Source organism: Anarhichas minor, unplaced genomic scaffold (genome assembly GCF_050575085.1).
Source record: "Anarhichas minor isolate MPS153535 unplaced genomic scaffold, ASM5057508v1 ptg000058l, whole genome shotgun sequence".
In the NCBI taxonomy this organism is placed as follows: domain Eukaryota; kingdom Metazoa; phylum Chordata; class Actinopteri; order Perciformes; family Anarhichadidae; genus Anarhichas; species Anarhichas minor.
Window position 1 is genome coordinate 11,923,747 of NW_027466504.1, and position 18,610 is coordinate 11,942,356.

At 39.1% G+C, this 18,610-nt stretch overlaps 1 protein-coding gene across 1 annotated transcript; it reads right to left on the reverse strand.

The window, feature by feature from the left end:
- Window positions 1–8,368: 8,368 nt before the first annotated feature.
- fam83b (family with sequence similarity 83 member B) lies at window positions 8,369–13,593 on the reverse strand. The gene is made up of 4 exons (XM_076076705.1): window positions 13,144–13,593; window positions 11,785–11,949; window positions 10,669–10,793; window positions 8,369–10,391 (listed from the first exon to the last, which is right to left on the reverse strand). Exons 1-4 carry the CDS (start codon window positions 13,591–13,593, stop codon window positions 8,369–8,371), a joined length of 2,763 nt encoding a protein of 920 aa, XP_075932820.1.
- Between the last annotated feature and the right edge of the window lie 5,017 nt (window positions 13,594–18,610).

Genomic DNA, 18,610 nt, shown 5'->3' on the forward strand with positions numbered 1-18,610 from the left:
CCTCCGAGCTGTTTGTGTGTCTGTTGTATTCCCGCTGTTTGACGACTGTCTGCAGTGACCGCAGACTGCCGATAAAGACGCAACACTGTAGTGCGATAGTAATGAAGCGCACCACGGACCGTCAGCGTGACGCTGATTTCTCCTCTGTCTCCGTGCGCGACCACTGGGTCATACACCAACACAGCGGATTGTAGGAGGCAAGGAGCTATGAGCCACTTCAGTGACACACCCCTCTCAAAGAAATGGGAAAAACACGATTGGGAGAAGCCTGAGTAGAGCAGATTACAGTGGAAATTCTTTTTGCCGATATTAATTATTTTCTTATAAGAACATTTAAATATCCACACAGGGTATATGGCTGCTGACTGTATGGTGCATGATGTAATGCTTTTATATCTCCTATATCAAACGCTCTCCCTGGAGATTTTCAATTTTGGTATTAAAATTAAGCTTATTTTGTTCAGATTTCAACTTCTGGGTAATTACATTTGCCTTTGTCATTGACGAGGTAAATGAAAGCCAACTTGACAGGATAATGAGCTGCAGCTTTCTCTATTTTGAATTCAGTGCGCAGATATTTGGACGACTTGGGTCTATCTCACACAACCTTTTAACCTGCATGATCAAATTGCTTGAGCTGTCGACACAGCAGTGCAATTTATTAAAAGAAATTGGCTAAATTGCCTCCAAGTGTGGGCAGAATGTTGTGAAATTGACCGGCTGTTGTCCAATGACTGAATTTCATTACAACATAGATATTTATTTTACCAATATATGGGAAAATGTAAGCGTAAATTATTTCAGTCTATTAGGGTAACTGTTTTTTTTTATGTCATTATTCCCACCTCTTTGGTGCGTTCACTGTCACAAGCTGAGGAATAATTCTGCAGCAGATGCAGAATAACAGGTATCATGAATCTGCACACGACACCCCACTGTATGGCAGGGTCTTGTTGTTTGATTGCAAAAAAAGTGATCTGTCCGGGTTTGTTGAATTTTGAGCAAAGACTGATGTAATTGATGACAGTATCGTTTCAGCGAGAAAAGAGGCCTCAGAAGATAAAAGTGGTGGAATCCGGCTGTGAGAAAAACAAGACAAAACAGCACAAATGGCTGCTGAGAATACAAAATGGATCAAATCAAAAAATTTGAACGTTTTGTTTGTCCATGCATGGTGTCATCTCACCATACTGTGATACTGGAGCGGTGGTTTCCAACTGTTTTTGTCTGATGTACCACACAGCCCCAATAGTTGAGCTACCAAACATGTTCCCAATGTGTTCTTTTAAAGAGACTTAACATTAATAACTTATTTGATATTATTGTAGTATTGTGGTGGACATCTCCTGCGACAGGTCTTTGGTAATGCTAAATTCCCATTTTTGATTTTAAAATTGCAGAAGGCAACATGATTCATAGATATAATTTGACAGCAAATTGATTGATATGTTGTCCTGGTCATGTATCATCGTTGTTGTTCATACCTGTACGTACTTCCAGAGTGCTCCCATTGGCTGTATGAATGGGTATAAATGATTAGTGAGAGTCCTGATAGGCAGGTGGCACCTTGCATTGTAGCCCCTGCCATCAGTGAATGAATGGGTGTTTTTGTAACACATTCGTCAAATACCGCCACTCTTGTCACTACCCAGTCACAAACTACTCTCGTGACTAACAACTCAGGTGACAAAATCGTTTACTATTAGTTTCTCAAAGGACACAAACGCCGGTTTCCTGGATTTACGTTCTGGGTTTGTTTGAACCATCCACCACTTGCCCAATGTAAGCAGACTCTTACACACTTTATACAAAGTCAGGTTCTCTTACCTTCGGGTTCCTCTGTGTGTCTATCTCTGATGTTGAGGAGCATTGACCAAGCGGCAGTATTTGATGAGATGGGAATGAAAACGGGTTGGTTGTTCATACCTGTCCAGACTGCATTCAACTCCCTCAACTGTACTCGACTAAGTCTGCAGGTGTTCTCTTCACAGACTTTTCTTTTTTCCACAAATATTTTTCATGCAAGACAAAATGATGAGGACTTCTCAATGTTTGAGCTTGGTCTTTTTTTATGAGATTAGTATCAGTCTTCTTGTCTAGCTCTCATCAATAAATAATTGTAGTTCCCAAAATGTTGAACTGTTCCTTTAAGCTTTTACATTGGCTCCGATTTGTTAGAGGCATAAGCCAGAGCGCCAGCAGAGAAAAATGACTTTATTCCTGCAGATCTTTGTTCCTTTAGTCCAATTTATACTCGCAACCAAGAAAACAGAGCTCATTAGAAAACATTCCTCCAGCTAAACAAAGATGTCAAAGACAACGCAAACAAACTTCAGTGGGAGCTCCCAGCAGGAGTGCAGACAGGATGAATGCAGTTTGTGCTGCAACTAAATACATGAAGATTTGCATTCATAATTGCAAACAGCTGTGAATCCCCGAGTTTTATAATAGTGATGGATTCTACATTATTGTTTGAGTGACAGGCTAAATGACTCATCTGACAACGACAACTCAATTTAAAGCCTCATATTTACCATACGTGGTTGCCATGACACCACAGTTTTTTTTTGTTTAATATAGAATACCAGACCCAATCTTTAGTTTCTATTGATTTTTTTTTTTCATTTCGGCTTTCATCTTCATTTGAACAGCTGACAGGACTGAGTTGTTTTCATATATTATACTGTCAACATTCAGGCCATTGTTGTTCTTGATGTCTGGCATGAAACCAAATCTTTCTCATTGTTTGTCATTCTTTATATGTTTGTGTCAAACTGGTCAAATAGATTTAGTCTAAAGAAAAGCCTTGCTACTCTATCTGCCATTGTCTTTGAGCACTCCAGGTTAAACCTCTTTCATGCTTTTATAGTTGTCATTTTTAATTTAAAGTTTGGTCTGAATATTATCAGGACGCTGTCCCCATTTTCCACATATATCTGCTTGTTGAATTAGTTTAACCTTCCCAAAGCCCAGCTAATGTATTTCCTGCTGTGCTGTTGTGTTTGTTGTTGCTCACCGATGATTATCTGTGATTGAAGCTCGTCACATGAAAGTTATTACACCATCTACTACTCTTCCTGTGTTTGCCGTTGATCAATACGACCCCGCTTATTAAGTAGCACAACTGGGATGAGACGACAGAAATGACTCGGCACTGAGTTTAAAGTCAAGTGTTTTTCCTCTGGGGCTCTTCGTTGCTGAGCAGATGACGTCCAGTATTGAAAGATGATCACAAATAAGCATCAATATTCTTCTATCTTCAGCCTCTAAATCCTAAATCATCTTATATTAAGTGAACACATGACACTCCATACACTCAATAAATGATGAACAATAAAGGAATCCACCAAAGCTTCATCAGTAAAATAAACAGAATGTACGTTAGCTTTTAGTATTAGATTACCAGTTATAAGTACGCTACACTCATGAGAACAATACAAACATTCAGGCTACCTCATGAGCCTCAAAGGTGTAACGCAGATATGAATCTTAAATACAAGACTGGAATAAATTCTACAAATTTGCTCCCGACCCACTGTTTGTGAATGACTGATCTAGCGTGAACAGGGAGACTGAAGTCTGTTCAGCAACATGATTCATAGAGATAATTTCACAGCAAATTGATTTATATGTTGTCCTTGTCCTATTCATCGTTGTTGTTCATACCTGTACGTACTTCCAGACTGCTCCCGCAGGCTGTATGAATGGGTATGAATGATTAATGAGAGTCCTGATAGGCAGGTGGCACCTTGCATGGTAGCCCCTGCCATCAGTAAATGAATGGGTGTGAATGGGTGAATGATGACATGTAGTGTTAAAGCGCTTTGAGTGGTCAGAAGACTATAAAGCGCTATACAAGTACAAGTCCATCCATTACCTTTACTTAACTTCCTGAACTTTACTTGAATAATTTAGCAGATGTTTCTTCTTCACTTGGCCTCAGAAAGTTTTTGTTCTTTTTTTCCATAGATTTTGTTAAGTTCTTAAGTTTGTCTACTTTTACCACAAGCTGGACTTTCAATCTTATTTCTATTACTTTTAGCGACAGTATATATTTTAAATTCTCTGCTTGCTTGCTAACGAGTTATAATGCCTGAACAATATTGACATCGATCATGCAATCATAGAAATTGCCAGGACAATTATCAAGATCTCCTGGTTGCTGATGGTTCATATTAGCATATGAACATATTAGCATATGAACCAGCAACTATCTGAACGGAATGACAGCAAATGGCTCTGTGAAAAAAAAAATATGGAGCTGATAACATGCTTTGAACATTGTGAAAGCACATCATCGTTCTGGTCTAAGGTTTATTTTCTTTGGTGTTATTTGCCGGTTGGGTTATTTCAGTCAAGTACACCTAGAGAAAAGAGATTATAATGTCTATAAATAAATAAATATATAATAATAATAATATTTATTATAAATAATCATAATAATATTTATTATAAATAATAATACATGTCTATGTAAATTACTCGCAATCTGATTTGTCTGGGTGTATGCACATGTTATATTTGCTTTGTGATCTGTCAATACTTGCCGGTTCAATACAACTGTAAGCTTTTTAAACATGATTCTTTATTGATTTTTCAGCAAAATCTTTTTTCACGGTCATTGCAGTGGAATCTCATGGCACTTGATCACACAGCAGGATCTGACACAAAATTGTATGTATCTCTGACTAAACAGTATGCAGATCACCATGCATGTGAGCATATTAGTGCCATATATGAATCTGTAGAATCTATTAAAGCATAATGATAATTTTAACGGCTAATGCAAAAGCATTAGCCAAACGTAGAGGTATCCAGACAGTAAATACACCGTGGCCATTAGTTCAGCCATTAGTCACTGTCTGAGATGCCTGCATGTCTTTACGGCAATATCACACAACTTTTAATATGTTTATTATGCCGTTTAAAGAAAATGATTGTCACACACCTACGGTTATTTTATCAGCTTCTTTTTGTGTGCCACTGTGAAACATTTTGTAAATTCCCCAAAACTCTGTGGAGCTGCATCTGTAACTTGAGACAAATGTCGTGGAGATTGGATCAACTTTGGGAGACTAAGTAATAAAACTCAGAATGTCAGTAAGTTTTAGGAGCACTTCAGAAACGGAGTAAATTTGTGGAATATATTAATGTTAGTGAAAGGAATTTGAGCTAAGAAAACATGGTTTGAGGATAGACAGCTCACTAATACCTCAAATTGCTTTTCGTAACATAAATATGTGAGACTATTTAAAACTTTGTATTCTTATCAACAGACACTCTCTATTATAAAGCCTTTTGAAAAATTCTCCAGTGCAGAAGCAGTCGCCTGCTACATGTTCCAAAACTCAGAGCGGTCAGAGACAGAGACCGTGCAAGTGGGAGCTGCTTCTCTTCCATCCTCACTCTCACTTGGTGAGAGCAATGCAATCACATCTATTCACCTCAGTGGTGAATTGAGCTGCATTACAATGAGGCTCTCTGGAATGCCAGCAGCATTGTCAAGATCAGTATCAGGCAGTGGAAAATGTGCATTAGAAGTATCCAAGAAATTCGGTCTCACATTTTGTACAGAGCTCCAGACTGCCATCAAAGCAGAGCATATGTAGCTACCAGGGTGGAGGGGGAAGAGGACGTATTGTTGCTGCATTGCATCACATAATATTGTCAGTGAATATATTGCTAATATATCTCTTCTTGCTCTAAAACGGAGAAGAGAGGAGATACAGGATAGGATTCAAGTGACAGTGAGGGCACCTGTTTATCTGATGTTGTTTAGTGGTGCAACGGATCATAAAACTCACGGTTCAGAAAAAAGGGAGCAAATATAACTTTAAGAGATCCTTGATGATGTTTTTCTTGCGCCGCTAATACTAATTGATGATCATTGATGATCCATATTGACACAGATCCCTTTGTTGTTTGATTATAGCAGCTGGTCTACAATGCTCCCGGCTTTTTTTGCCACCATCCCAAACATCATTTCAACCACTCTGAAGTCTGTGAACCATCAAAAATTCTACATGTTATCCTTTTACTTTGTTACGGTAATGTATAGTGTTTTTTTCATGAAGGCACGTAATTCAAATGATTAGGAAATAAAAGATTGATTAAAACAAATGTTGTCATTAGTAATTTTAATGATGTATTACAAGCTGCTTAGAGCTTGTGTAAACAGGTTATAGTTCCCTCTCCTTCAAACAACTGGATTCATTCAAGTTTCTCACTAACACTACATTTTACGAGATTACATGTGAACACATCATGATAACGTTATAATTTACCTTAATAGTCACATTTACTAAACAGAGCCTGAAGCATGAATGCCGATGTCCTGATCGCATATTTTACTTAAACATTAGCGGATAACTATGTCGGTAAAACTTTATTTCACACTGTGATGGTTAAGGTAAACTGTGTAATTTATCCGCGGTTCACGTGGAACCGCGAGGGGGGATCCGTACGGCTAACCAGCGAAGCTTTGTCACTGTTACAGGAAGCAGATTGATTGTGTTTATCTAAAAATAATCCTAAATCACTATTTATGTATCTTTAATTTGGGCTCAATTTCACATTAACAGGTCCATATTTATCTCTTTCACTCATTCCTTATATGAACAGATAGATTTTTGTTGTAATGGATTCTGAACAACTCTCTTCAACCGCATATCTGTGCTTATGCAGAAAAATGAATTACAAAGAAATTAATATTATTAAATCACGAACCACTGTAATGTAGTTTGTGCCTACTGTGACCAAGCACAGCCTCACATATGGCTGGGTTCTATCATGTGTATTGGTTAATAACTGATAACTCCTATCAACATACTTTTTTTTACTTTAGCCTTTAGCCATGGTAGCCATCTTGGAAAATTAAATGAATTATGTTCAGTGAGCATGGTCATTAAATGTTTCCCGTAAGTATTTTCATTGTTTGTTTGTGACAGTTTATTATGACATCATGCTTGAGTATGTGTTTTGCCTGTCTTCATTTAAATTCTTTAGGCTACCACTATTGTTCTATGTTCTGTGAATAATCAATTTCCTGGAAGACTTTTGTTTTGTCAAACCGTTGCTTTTAAAAGCTTGAGGGAGCTCTGAGTGTGCAGATAATCTTCTGTTGTGTTCTCCAACAATCAACACATATTAGATTTCCTGCCTGTTACATTCCAGGAAGATGCTGTGATTGGTCTAATAGCTCTAGGCCAGTCGATTAAGATTAGCCAAAGAGCTTCCTTTACTTCTTTTTATTTGTCCTTCCAATTTTGTAGAAAATCTTCCTCATAGTCACTTCAATTTTCACAAAGCTTTAAGGTTGAACTCTACTAGATTTCATTTCCATGATTCGTCAGTAGATGGCAGACAGGAAGAAACACAACAAGCGTCATCGATCATTTTCATCACCATTTTATCAGCATTATCAAAAGAAAGTGCACTAGAAGCGGATCTGCTGTATTCAAAATATCCACGACATTCCCACCACAAATATCACTGAGACAAAACCCAGAGAAGCAACGTGGGACTGGCTGGCACGCACTATTAAAGTTACAGTTTAAAATAAAGCTGAATACTCATTCGTAATACTGAGTCTCTAACAGTAAAGAATGAATATTTATGAACCACGACATGAATACTTCTTCATATGTTTTACTCTGGAGGCCATGTTGCTTTGTGCTTAGCCACAAATCTGTCACCTTGAGTGAAGAATGAAAGATGAAATACATGAATCACTTCCGAGTGGCCTCTGAGTATTTGTACTGCGTTTTTCATTGGGCTTGTAGTGCATATTGCATTTTGCTTTAAAGGAAGCCACACACCAGGTGAAGAATAAAAAAAAATTTAACTAATAGATATCAGCATGCAACTTCCCCACTTGAGTACTGACATTAAGACAATTACTGTTTGTATTACAAGTTTTCTGAAATTCAATTTGCAAACTTTTGGTGACTTTAGGAGAAATCTACAGACACAAATAGACAAAGTGTAGTAAAATAAGCACCTGGGTGTATTTTGAATGTTTTCCTTCCACTAGTCTGAAAGAAGACATGTTACAAAACAAAATAGCCAGCTATAGCCAGCTTCTAGCTATCTATTACCCTTTGGCAAAGCTACCACTTAAAGCATCTGCAGCATTTGTTGTCGACACCAGTCGAGGACAGACTTAAAGTCAGGGTTTAAGATTTTGTTATATAAAGGTCTGTATTCATATAAAACAACATTCATCAGTGCATCTGTACACAGTAACAAAAACGGGAAATGTAAACAGTGTTTGCTGAAAACAGGTAAAAACAGAAATAAACACCAACTGTAAGAATATTTACATAATGAGTAAAATGTGCATTGGTAAGAAGTGACCTGTGAAGATTCACTACTTGTTCTTGTTTATGAGGTTTCCCATTCGATGCATGAATTTCTCCAGCTTATTTTCATGGTGCCCTCTTGCAGCCCGGGTGAGGTTGTGTTCAATGGCTGCCTCACCTTTAGGAAGGCTTTTGGGTTTCTCCTGAAAGTTTCCAAAGCCGTGTGCAGAGCGTTTCTTGTCAAACGAGCAGAAAGGCTCAAATCTGCTGTAAAGGCGAGTGTCCGTGCCTCGATCTTTGCTCCAGCTTGCCGAGTGAGGGTCGGGCCCCACGCTTCTGTCAGTAACGCTGGGTTTCTTCTGTGTGGTAGGTTTAGGAAGAGAGACTTGCAGTGGATTTTGGTGCTCCTCAGTTTTGAATCGAGGTTTTGAAGAGGTTGGATTGACGCCCTCTATCCGCTTCCTCTGCTGCCCCGAGGAGGACCTGACAGACTTGGTTGTCTTTTGGGGAAGTTTTCCTCCTCCATAGGATATCCTCTCCTCATCCTCTGCTGTTATAGTGTCTGTGCTGCCACTTGACTGCAGACTCTGTGTGTCAATGGTTCCTGCTGAATCCTCTTTCTTCTCTGGTATGTTAAGTAACGATTTTATTGTTTTGGAACTCTTCTTTATAAAAAGCGGTGAGCTCATGCTGTGGGGTTTAGCTGTTGGATCCTTGCTTTTAACATCCAGGGCTGCCGCGGACACAGTCTTGGATGGTGGCTCCTGCCAAATGGGAGTACCGTGGCTCTTTGTGCCTGTGACACTCTTGACATCATAATGAGAAGCAAATCTCTGATCGTCTTTCAGATTTGACCCGTAACCTCCACTCTGTGCATTGATCCCTGCTGTGCTTCTGTTCACTTGCGTTTTTGCGAAAGCTCCATACATGTAACCTGATGATTCATGCTTGTACTCAGTGTCTGATCTTGGATCTGCTACGCTATGCCTTTTTTGCCAACTGTCTGACATCAAGTCTGGGTTTGTGATCATGTGTCCACCTTTAGCTCTGCCTAAGCTAGTGTATGCAGAGTGGTAAGAGTTGCTACCTGGACCGTAGTTTGCATTATTCCGATTGTCATCCAAAGTCTGCAAACTTTGCCTATCGAACATGTACTCGTCATTACTTATCCTACTTTCAGTTACTGCATTTGGATTCCACTGAATGGATGAGTAGTGTAAAGGAGTGTTTGGGACTGCTAAGGAGTTGGCACAAGTGGAGGAGTTGTTAATGTGTCGGTTTGGCTCCAGTTGCTCTGGTATGGGGGACGTGAAAACAAGGGAAGACCTCATCCTTCCCTGCATGAAGGAGTTAGCTTTGTCCTGTGGTTCAAACTGGTCTAAATAGTCACAAGAGTCTCCCAATGGGACATCAGGGCATTTGAGGTAAGACTCAATCCTCAATGTGCGCATGAACGACTTGGATGTATTCTCTAGCGTTGCCATGTTTTGCTGCATGGAAAGAATCTGTTTGTCATTTCCACCGTAAGACTGACGCATGTTTTGACCTCTATGCATCTGTGCCACCGGTAAGTAATTGTCCATGGGGTATTGGTTTGTTCCGTTTCCTGTTTCTCTAGAGATATTCCAGTTGCTCGCTCTGGGCCTGATGTTCTGCGGCATATATCTGTCTTCTATCTCCCCAGCATAGCTGTGCCTTTTAATGAAGTTCATCATCTCTGCGGACTGACATTGGGGCATCTGGTTTTGAACGGCGATCCCATTCTTAATAAAGGGCCCAAACTTGTTAGGTTCCTCTTCAAAGAGCCTCTCCTCTAGATCTCTAGCTCCTAGTTTCCTCTCGCAGGTCTTCCGATAGACTGTGTCCAGCGTATGCCTCAACTGGTCCCTCCGATCAATTTTTGGAGTGTTTGGCAAAATCTGTCGTCCATGTGGTCCATTGCTTTGGAACAAACCTTCCGGAGGGCAGAGCTCAGCTGGCACAGTCGAGCGGGCGTAAAGTGTTCGAAACTCCTCGTCGTATGACTTCACCAGGTGGCCTGTGATCACCTGCACCATGCTCAGATGAATCTTCTCAAATGACCACGTGAAGCTGCAAACACACAAAAAACATAATTATTTATTCATCGAAAGTGGAGAAAACAGACAACTCTTAATAAATTTGTGTTGAATCAAAAATACACAAATCAAAAATAGTATTATCTTCAAAGGTTTAACATTTTCCAGAAAGTTCATTCAACCTCTTCAAAAAGCAACAATAAGAAATGATGACAGCAATTATGTGGAGAGTGTCAATAAATGTACTGCTTTGCTTTATGAGTGCATTTAGTTTATGCCTCAGTAGTCTCAATCACTGAAGATGTATTTACCCGTATGAGCCATAAATCGCTGTGAGGCAGTCGACTAAAAGAAACTTCTGCTCCATTGCTCCATGAAATTTAGCTCCTGATCGACAGAGGTAATCCGGACCTTTCACAGTGCGCACCCTCATGTTCTGTGATCAAAGCAGAGAAAGGAAAATGTCAGCAAATATTTTTCATGGTTAAATCTTACAGCAGAAGGTAATAAGTATGTCAATCACCCCTGGTGATGAATCTAAAGTTTTGTAATATAATGCATTTGTTGAGTCCCTCATGCTTAATCTATACTTTTGCGGAGAAGCTTGGGCAGAGCTGCAGTGGTGGTTTGCGGAGATTTGCAGTTAAGATCCGGAAAAACGTGACTAGCCCCTGAGCACCACGGACGCAGCATCGGTTTGATTGGACATTATAACTGGGAGGTGGGATTTCCGGACAAGTACCTCACATTCTGTTACAACAACAACCTTATTAATTGTAGGCACTGGAGCTCCTCCTCACCATCCAACTCGTCTGCATTTTTTTTTACCAGCCGCATGTTGGGCCAAACTTATATGGAACTATTGAATCATGCCTATCAAATAAACCAAAAGCCGCCTTAAAAACAGATTCATAAAAAATAAATGTCATGCTACTCGCAATCCCCCGCAGTAGTCTGTGGTTTGTACTATGCCTTGCGTGAGAGGTGCCTGCGTAAAAGCACATAGGCACACGATGCAGGGGTACAAATCAGGCATCAGTTGTTATTGTTGCATATCACCGACATTTGCAACTTTGTATGCATGTAGATTTACGGTCATAGTCAAAGACCTGTATAAAAAAATGTCAGTTTACATCCCAGCAAAAGTATCCCCACTTGTTGATATAGTTGAACATTGTGGTACATTTGCTCGTTTGTTTTCTTGCCGAGAGTTAGGTGATAAGATACTGTATATGCAGTAGCACTCTCATACCATTAAATATGGAGCTACAGCTAGTTACCTTAACTTAGAATAAAGACAGGAAATGGAGAAACATGGTTCTGTCCAAAGGTTACAAAAATACCTATAACATCACCTCTAAAGCGATCAATTAAGTTAATTATAATTCTTTAAAAAATCAAATGGATGTTTTAAATCATATACTTACTCTGAGTTGATGAATTTTGACATTTTGATTTTCAGCCATTGCGAGGAAACTTTTCAAATGGAAATCATCCAAAATCACGTAGACCGGGACTCCTCGTATGGAGGCATCAACAGCTTCTTTGAATATGTCGACATCAGTGAACATGTCCATCGCAATGGCAACGACCTGCAAGGACAAAGTGAATAAATCATGATCAGTTCAACGTGCCAGAGACAAGAGCGCATTTAATCCGTTTACACTTGTAAAGCCTGTGAATGACATATTTAAGAACACACAGTCGTCATTTACGATCATAAATAATACATTTGAATCTAACAGCTACAAAGATAAAAACCTCAAAGTGATGCCAGTGACGAAGACAGACGAAGCATAAAGTAGCAAATGTTACTGCAGATCAATTTGGAGAAGTGAAGTAGGTGAGATTTAATATGTTTATTGATCCCAAATTCATATCTGACACTAGTGGAACATTTCTTGTCATTATTCAAGGACCAGATTAAAGGCTTTTCTCTCTCATTTCACTTTGAGTGAACTGTGATGAAAGTCCATCAAGATGATGTGCAGTTTGAAAATCTTGAATGTTACGAAGCAGCGACTTCATATGGTGTTCTAGTAGCATGTATTGAGCTCGTTAATGAAACTAGTCCGACTAGATTGGACTAGCTATTTGGACTCATTTCTTTCACTTGTTTAATTTGCTGTGTAGGAGGTTTCTGTCCCTCACGAGAAGTGTTAGTCATTCTTAATCATGTATGCTATACTCATAAATATTATTCAGAGGGAGACGTTCCAACTGCTGCAGTGTCCCATGACATATTTCACTGCATTTCATTTACTTTTCACTGCACTGGTTATGATTACATTTAAAAAAGAGAAAAGGATTTAGTTTAGTTAGTCTTTTGCTTTGGAAGTTGGTTTAATTAAGGGCCATGATTTTGAGCTACAAAACTAGTTTATGATTCATCAAGACACAACTTGATAACTAACTGAAACGTTAACTGTGTAATGGATATGACTCCATGATGTAATCCTACTTCTGTGCACGGTTCCCACACTTTCTATTTACGATAGTGAGTTGCAAAACCAGATTTAGACCTCAACAACCCCAGCAGACACTCCTTACAACTGGAAATTGAGAGCAACAAAGTTCTGTGGACATTTCCTGACGTAAAAGGTGCTTGCGACATACTTTAGAAGTGTTCAAGCTAAACACAGCGGAGAAACAGTATGTCTGAGTCAATTTGCTGCCCTAAAATAAAGTTTTAGGGCAGCAATACCGTTGCCCCGTCTGAACACCACACATCAAATCTTTTTATTTGGGTTCTGTCTTAGCATATTGTTCCAGGTAGTTTTGATTACCTGTCTTGCATTTAGAATTTTCTTCCGAATCACCTCTTTGATGGTGGGGTTGTTTTGTCTTGGTGGATGAAAGAGCAAATCTATATTTGTCTGTAGTTTTCCTTGCATGACATCTGGCCAACCCAACTCCAACTCTGGGGCGTCCACATCCGAGTGGACAGGCCAGTACGTCCCTGAGGATGACTCGTCGTCCGGTGGACCATTGATTTCCGCTACGTGGTCTTTAGGTGGGGGTGTTTTTGTGTTTTCAGTGATGAAGAGAAGCTCTTCCTCTGACAGGAAGGTTCCGATACGTTCTCCCTTGAGGAACTCCTGGTAAGTGTCTCTGCCGCCGCTGGCCAGGCAATCGATCGCCAGGCGATAGGACTCCTTATAGTGCGGTTGAATGAAATCCTCTGATTTCAACCCTCCCCTCAATGACGACAGCCGGGAAGATTCTGGGGACTCCATCGCTGTCGACGGTATCAGTGGGACCTGTCAAGGATAATGGAAATCAATGACATGATATAGGAGAATCAGAGAACAAACATTGCAACAGTGGAAAGTGCTGAGAGACTGTTGAGCGTAATGAGGCATAGTAAACTGTATGGAAAGGTCATATTGTTGTAAACATAGGGGAAATATTGAGAAGCTGTGAAAACACTTTAAAGCCACAATAGTTAAAACACAACCTCGCCTCAGTTTTTCATGGCATGTAGCCTAATAAATACACTCGTAGTTCTGAGTAACACTGAATCCCAGATTTTAAAGTATATAATGGTACGTAACTTAACAACAGAACAGATAAATACTGTGTTAATGAACCAGTGTCTCGTGTTTATATATCTGCACAAGATCTAAATAAACCAATTGAGTCCAAGTTATTTAAGAACTACTTGTCTATTATCAGCTAGTTGATTAGTGCCTTACTTGTTTCTCAGTAGCTAAACAAGATGCTGTTTTCCTTTTCGTAAAGGTCACAGTGTTTTTTTACATTGGGATTATGTGAACAAGAGGCCTATATTTTCTAATATGTTGAGTTCAAAACCCAATTATTTCCATGTGTAAGACATTCTTTACAATATTGTACCACACATTGTTATTGTTATTACTGTGGATTTTAAAAAAAATAACTTGTTTCTGACAAGCCACATCATGAAAACTCATCACTATCAGACACCCAACCTGTTCACAGTCTGGATTAAAAGGCATTGAATGCCCAAGGGAGAAATGCTGTCGCTGCACCTGTAAATGAGTGCGCCTCAAAGTTAATTAAGGTGGGGTAAAATAAAACAAGTTAAAATAAATGTCATGTTTTCTATCACATTCTGCAAGACTGTTAAACCATAATTTATTGACAAAGTAAAACCGCTGTTACCATCTTTTAAGTAATATCTTGCCAGAAAGAGAAAAAATCCAGCTTGTATGTGTTAGAATGAATCTCTCAAGTCAGGTTAAATAAGCAAAAACCTTTTTAAAACTCTTTCAACTTTAAAAAAGATTTAAGTTCACAAAGTTTACAGTATTTAAAACACCTTGAAATGATATGATACTTGATATTATAAATAAAACCTCACTGGATGAAAGCAATCATGCAGACTTTTTAAAGATTGAAGTATTTCACTTTAATACAGATTTAATGTTGTCTGTCATGCCTGATTCATCTGAATGTCAAAGACAGCGGAACAACAAGTTGAATGTCAGATTTCATAGCAGCTGCACAACTTAGACACTGACGTGGGAAAGTTGGTGCTAACTTTTACTTTCAAGTTAGTTTCACTGCCGGTATTATGTTGAGTACAGTCGTCCGTTCCTCTTGTTTTTTCAGCTATAGGCTCTTTTATAGACCCTGCTGCTGTGATCGTACAATCATAAGTATACATTTCAACTAAGTTTTAGATGAAAAAGATCCTTTGAGGTCAGCATTAACTCTGCTGTGCCTTATCTTTATAGATATGCTGCAAAAGAAACATTGAGCAGTGCTGTTATTGCAGCATGTTTAGTCATAAACCTACAATACAACCTTGTGCAAATCGCATATTTACTTACAAATTATCTGTCAAACCTCCCACTGTTCAGGGAATTAATTTAAAAGCTGAGGCGCTTGATAATCATACTGATCTGCTGCTTCTTGCTGAACGCTACACACAACTCTTACATGCTCAACAACAGTGACTTACATTTGGATTGTGAACTTCATCAAAATCCTCTTGACTGCTCCCAGAATGTTCCTCTTAGATTTATGTTCAGATTATGTTCAATATTCGGAGGAACTGCCAGCTGGAAGAGACAAAGACTGGGAGGTGTCTCAACATGACAAGCAGTCTGCAGATGGAGGGTGTGGGTTCCAGTTTTGACATGCAAATGGTCTGGCTCGAAACTTGTTCACAGGCAGCAATAAACACTTGCTCACAGGCAGTCATAAACCTGTTTGAGACATTTAGCCACTCCCCTCCTCCTTTCAGGGACAAAGTGCACACTGACGGAAATCAAGATAACGACAGATATAAAGACGCTTTAAAGAATACTTCAGGTTTAATGGTACAGGACCTCATCAAGGTGTTCTGTCCAGTGCTGGGAAATTGACTCAATGGTGCAGGACTTTACTTCAATATCCTCTTGCCTAGTCTTTCATGAACTGCACTAGGTGACCATTTCAAATGACACACTTGTGTTTTATGAACTGCACCAGGTGACCATTTCAAATGACACACTTGTGTTTCATGAAGACATTTTTTCAAAGAGAAGATGACCAGAAACCCAAATAAACTTAAATAAACCAGTGATCATTAGTCTTTTTCATCTTACTTCAGATGGGGCTGAATCTGTAGGGAGCAAAGAAGCACTTCTGATGTCCTTGTACATGTTAAAGGGAGAGGGAAGGAAGGAGAGTTAATGAGTTAGTAAAACGTGTTCGTAGTCATGAATTGATATTGGTGACATTTGGCGTGCTCCACCCTGTCTGGTCCCTTTTTATTCTTGAGAAACTGGCTCATTGTATAACATCTGCATTGTTACAGGAAATAGTTGCAATTACCAAAGAATTCTTACAGGAAACAACTGCAATTACCAAAGCGATCTCACAAGAGCAAATGACAACAAGTATTCCCTGTGAGGCTAAAAACACAAACAGGTTGAGCTTGACCTTGTTCAATGGCTGCCATTACACAATATCTTATTGTTAAATGAATCTTCAAGACATGTTTGTTATCCATTTTGAATTCATTGAACAAAAATGCTGAGTGCGCTTTTTCAGGAAGCCAAAAAAGACTAATTTTGCAAAACAGAGAAATGGACGTGTGTGTCACATGAGTATTTATCTTTTGAATAGTACTGCTTCAAAAGTGTTGATCAGACTCCAACACGACCTGTCAGGCACCAGTCTGAAACCATTTAATCATTAATAAGAATACTCAAAAGAATAGTCTGGCATTTTAGGAAACACACGTATGCACTTTCTTGCCGAGAATTGGATCAGAAGATCAGTTCTACTTATTTCTGTATGCTGAATATGAAGCTAAAGCCAACCAGGAGAAACAAAATCCTACCAGCACCTCTAAAACTATTCTGTGATTCTGTTGGAGCACGGCTTGATGTTTCCCAACTATTACAGTCTACTGTATATGCTAAGCTAAGCTAACCAGGTCATATAAGCAAAAAGCATATTTCCAAAAATGTCAAACTCTTCATTCAAACCTCCAAAAGAGTAAAATATGGCTGATAACAGGCTATGTTTAAATGTACCTCCAGTGAGCTGAACCAGAGGAAACATATAGAATAGACTCTGGTCTGGTTGACTGAGGCCCTAAACTGTTGAAAGACAATTAACAAATTATCAATTCACTTGTGCATGACTGTTTTTCTTTTTTTATCAATAATTAAATCCAAGTACACTTAATTTAATTAACGTAACCAAGGAAGCTAATTTCTTCTTTTCCTGTCCATTCTTTTGTATCATATGAGGAAGTCAGGAAACAAAATTCATCACCATTGTAAAAAAATATATGTCATAATTACTGCGAAATATATTAATGAGATAACAATATTTAATATAACTTAATTATTCTGCTTTGACCCCCTATCTTTCCAATTATTAATTGACAAGGATTTCACAGAAAACTAAATGCAGCCATGATATTCTTTTATAGAGTGCGTGATATGTAACATGGATATGAAGACGCTCTGCTCCTTTCTCAAGACTTAAACACCTCTGGTTGTTTCACCGTGGCTTCACCTGAAAAGAGCCATGAAAAACAATATACCTGTTCCATTGTTTAGTTGTGCCCTGGATCTGGGTGTGTGTAGATAAAGTAACTTATGTACTATGTCACAGGGAGTTTCTTTTCCTGAAGCGGCCTCGGTGTGAGTCACCTTTTGTGACACCCATTCTCTGCTTCGTGCAGTCACCGTGATCAGTTCCTCAGGCGGTTCTTGACTCCTGCTGCAAGTCTGAGCAGGTGGCAAGCTGTTCAGACTTGCATGGGTTTGTATATCTCTTAAGTGGCCATGGTATTGAAACACCTGGTGCTAGACTTCTCCTTCTCTTCCCGTTATCTTTCTCCAAGAACTCTGCAGCTTTTTGCATCTCTATAAGACTATAAACCACTGTGCAGAGTTTTCCAATCTGCATTCAAAACTCATGGATATGGTACTTAAACTGGATTTCATTGTCTCACTAGCGCCTAAAGCAACACACCCCATTGCAATTTTTTGAAACGCAAGACTGTTTTTGGTCTGAACACCCGCTGAGGGAACACATTTCTTTGAAAGTCCCCCCTCAAAGGCATTCATGGTGTTGCACTTGGTTGTACACACAAAAAAATGATATGTAGCTCTGTGAAGAATGAAAAAAGAGAGCTTGAAAAAAAGAAGTTCAAAGTTAGACATTTCTTTTAAAAAAATGCGAGAAAAAGCAGTAAATACTGGATTTTTTTGTATTGTATTTAAAAGTTACTGTCTGCATTTACCATGAGAATATGAACTGCAGGTTAATGTTAAGCTTCTGCAGTTGTAGCAAATAGTGTTGGTTTGATCATCAGATGTATATTTGAATTGTGCTGAGGATGCTCACAGTTGTACTATTTAATAGTCTTGCTCTTGTCAGCACGTCAAACCTCTAATGTCAAAAGCCCACATCAATTCGAATATCGAGACACCTGTAAAAGATGCAGAAGTTGACATATGATACTGTAGACATCAGAAACAAACCAAAACAAATATAATATATGGAATCTTTCAAGTTACTACAAGGAACTTTCATTTTGTGTGGATTTTGTCGGCCCCTGTGGACGGAAGTGTTAGTGTTTCCGAGCACCAGATCCCCTTTAGAAAGTCTCTCATTTTACTGTAGCAGGGTCTGACAGTCTGCTCCACACGGTCCTGGTTCTGGTTCTCCCGTGCCTCCCTTCCCTCCCGTGGGCCCAACAATACGGCTCGGGTCTCCAGCAGCGTGGTGTAGGTGTTGGCTTACAGAGGGGACCAGTGTACC

Excerpts from the sequence above, each read along its gene's own strand:
- fam83b (XM_076076705.1), bottom strand. The coding sequence starts at position 13,593 with ATGGAGTCCCCAGAATCTTCCCGGCTGTCGTCATTGAGGGGAGGGTTG. Across the intron at positions 11,950-13,143 it reads AAATTCTAAATGCAAGACAG|GTCGTTGCCATTGCGATGGA; the intron begins GTAATCAAAACT and ends TTGTCCTTGCAG. Across the intron at positions 10,392-10,668 it reads GCGATTTATGGCTCATACGG|CTTCACGTGGTCATTTGAGA; the intron begins GTAAATACATCT and ends GTGTGTTTGCAG.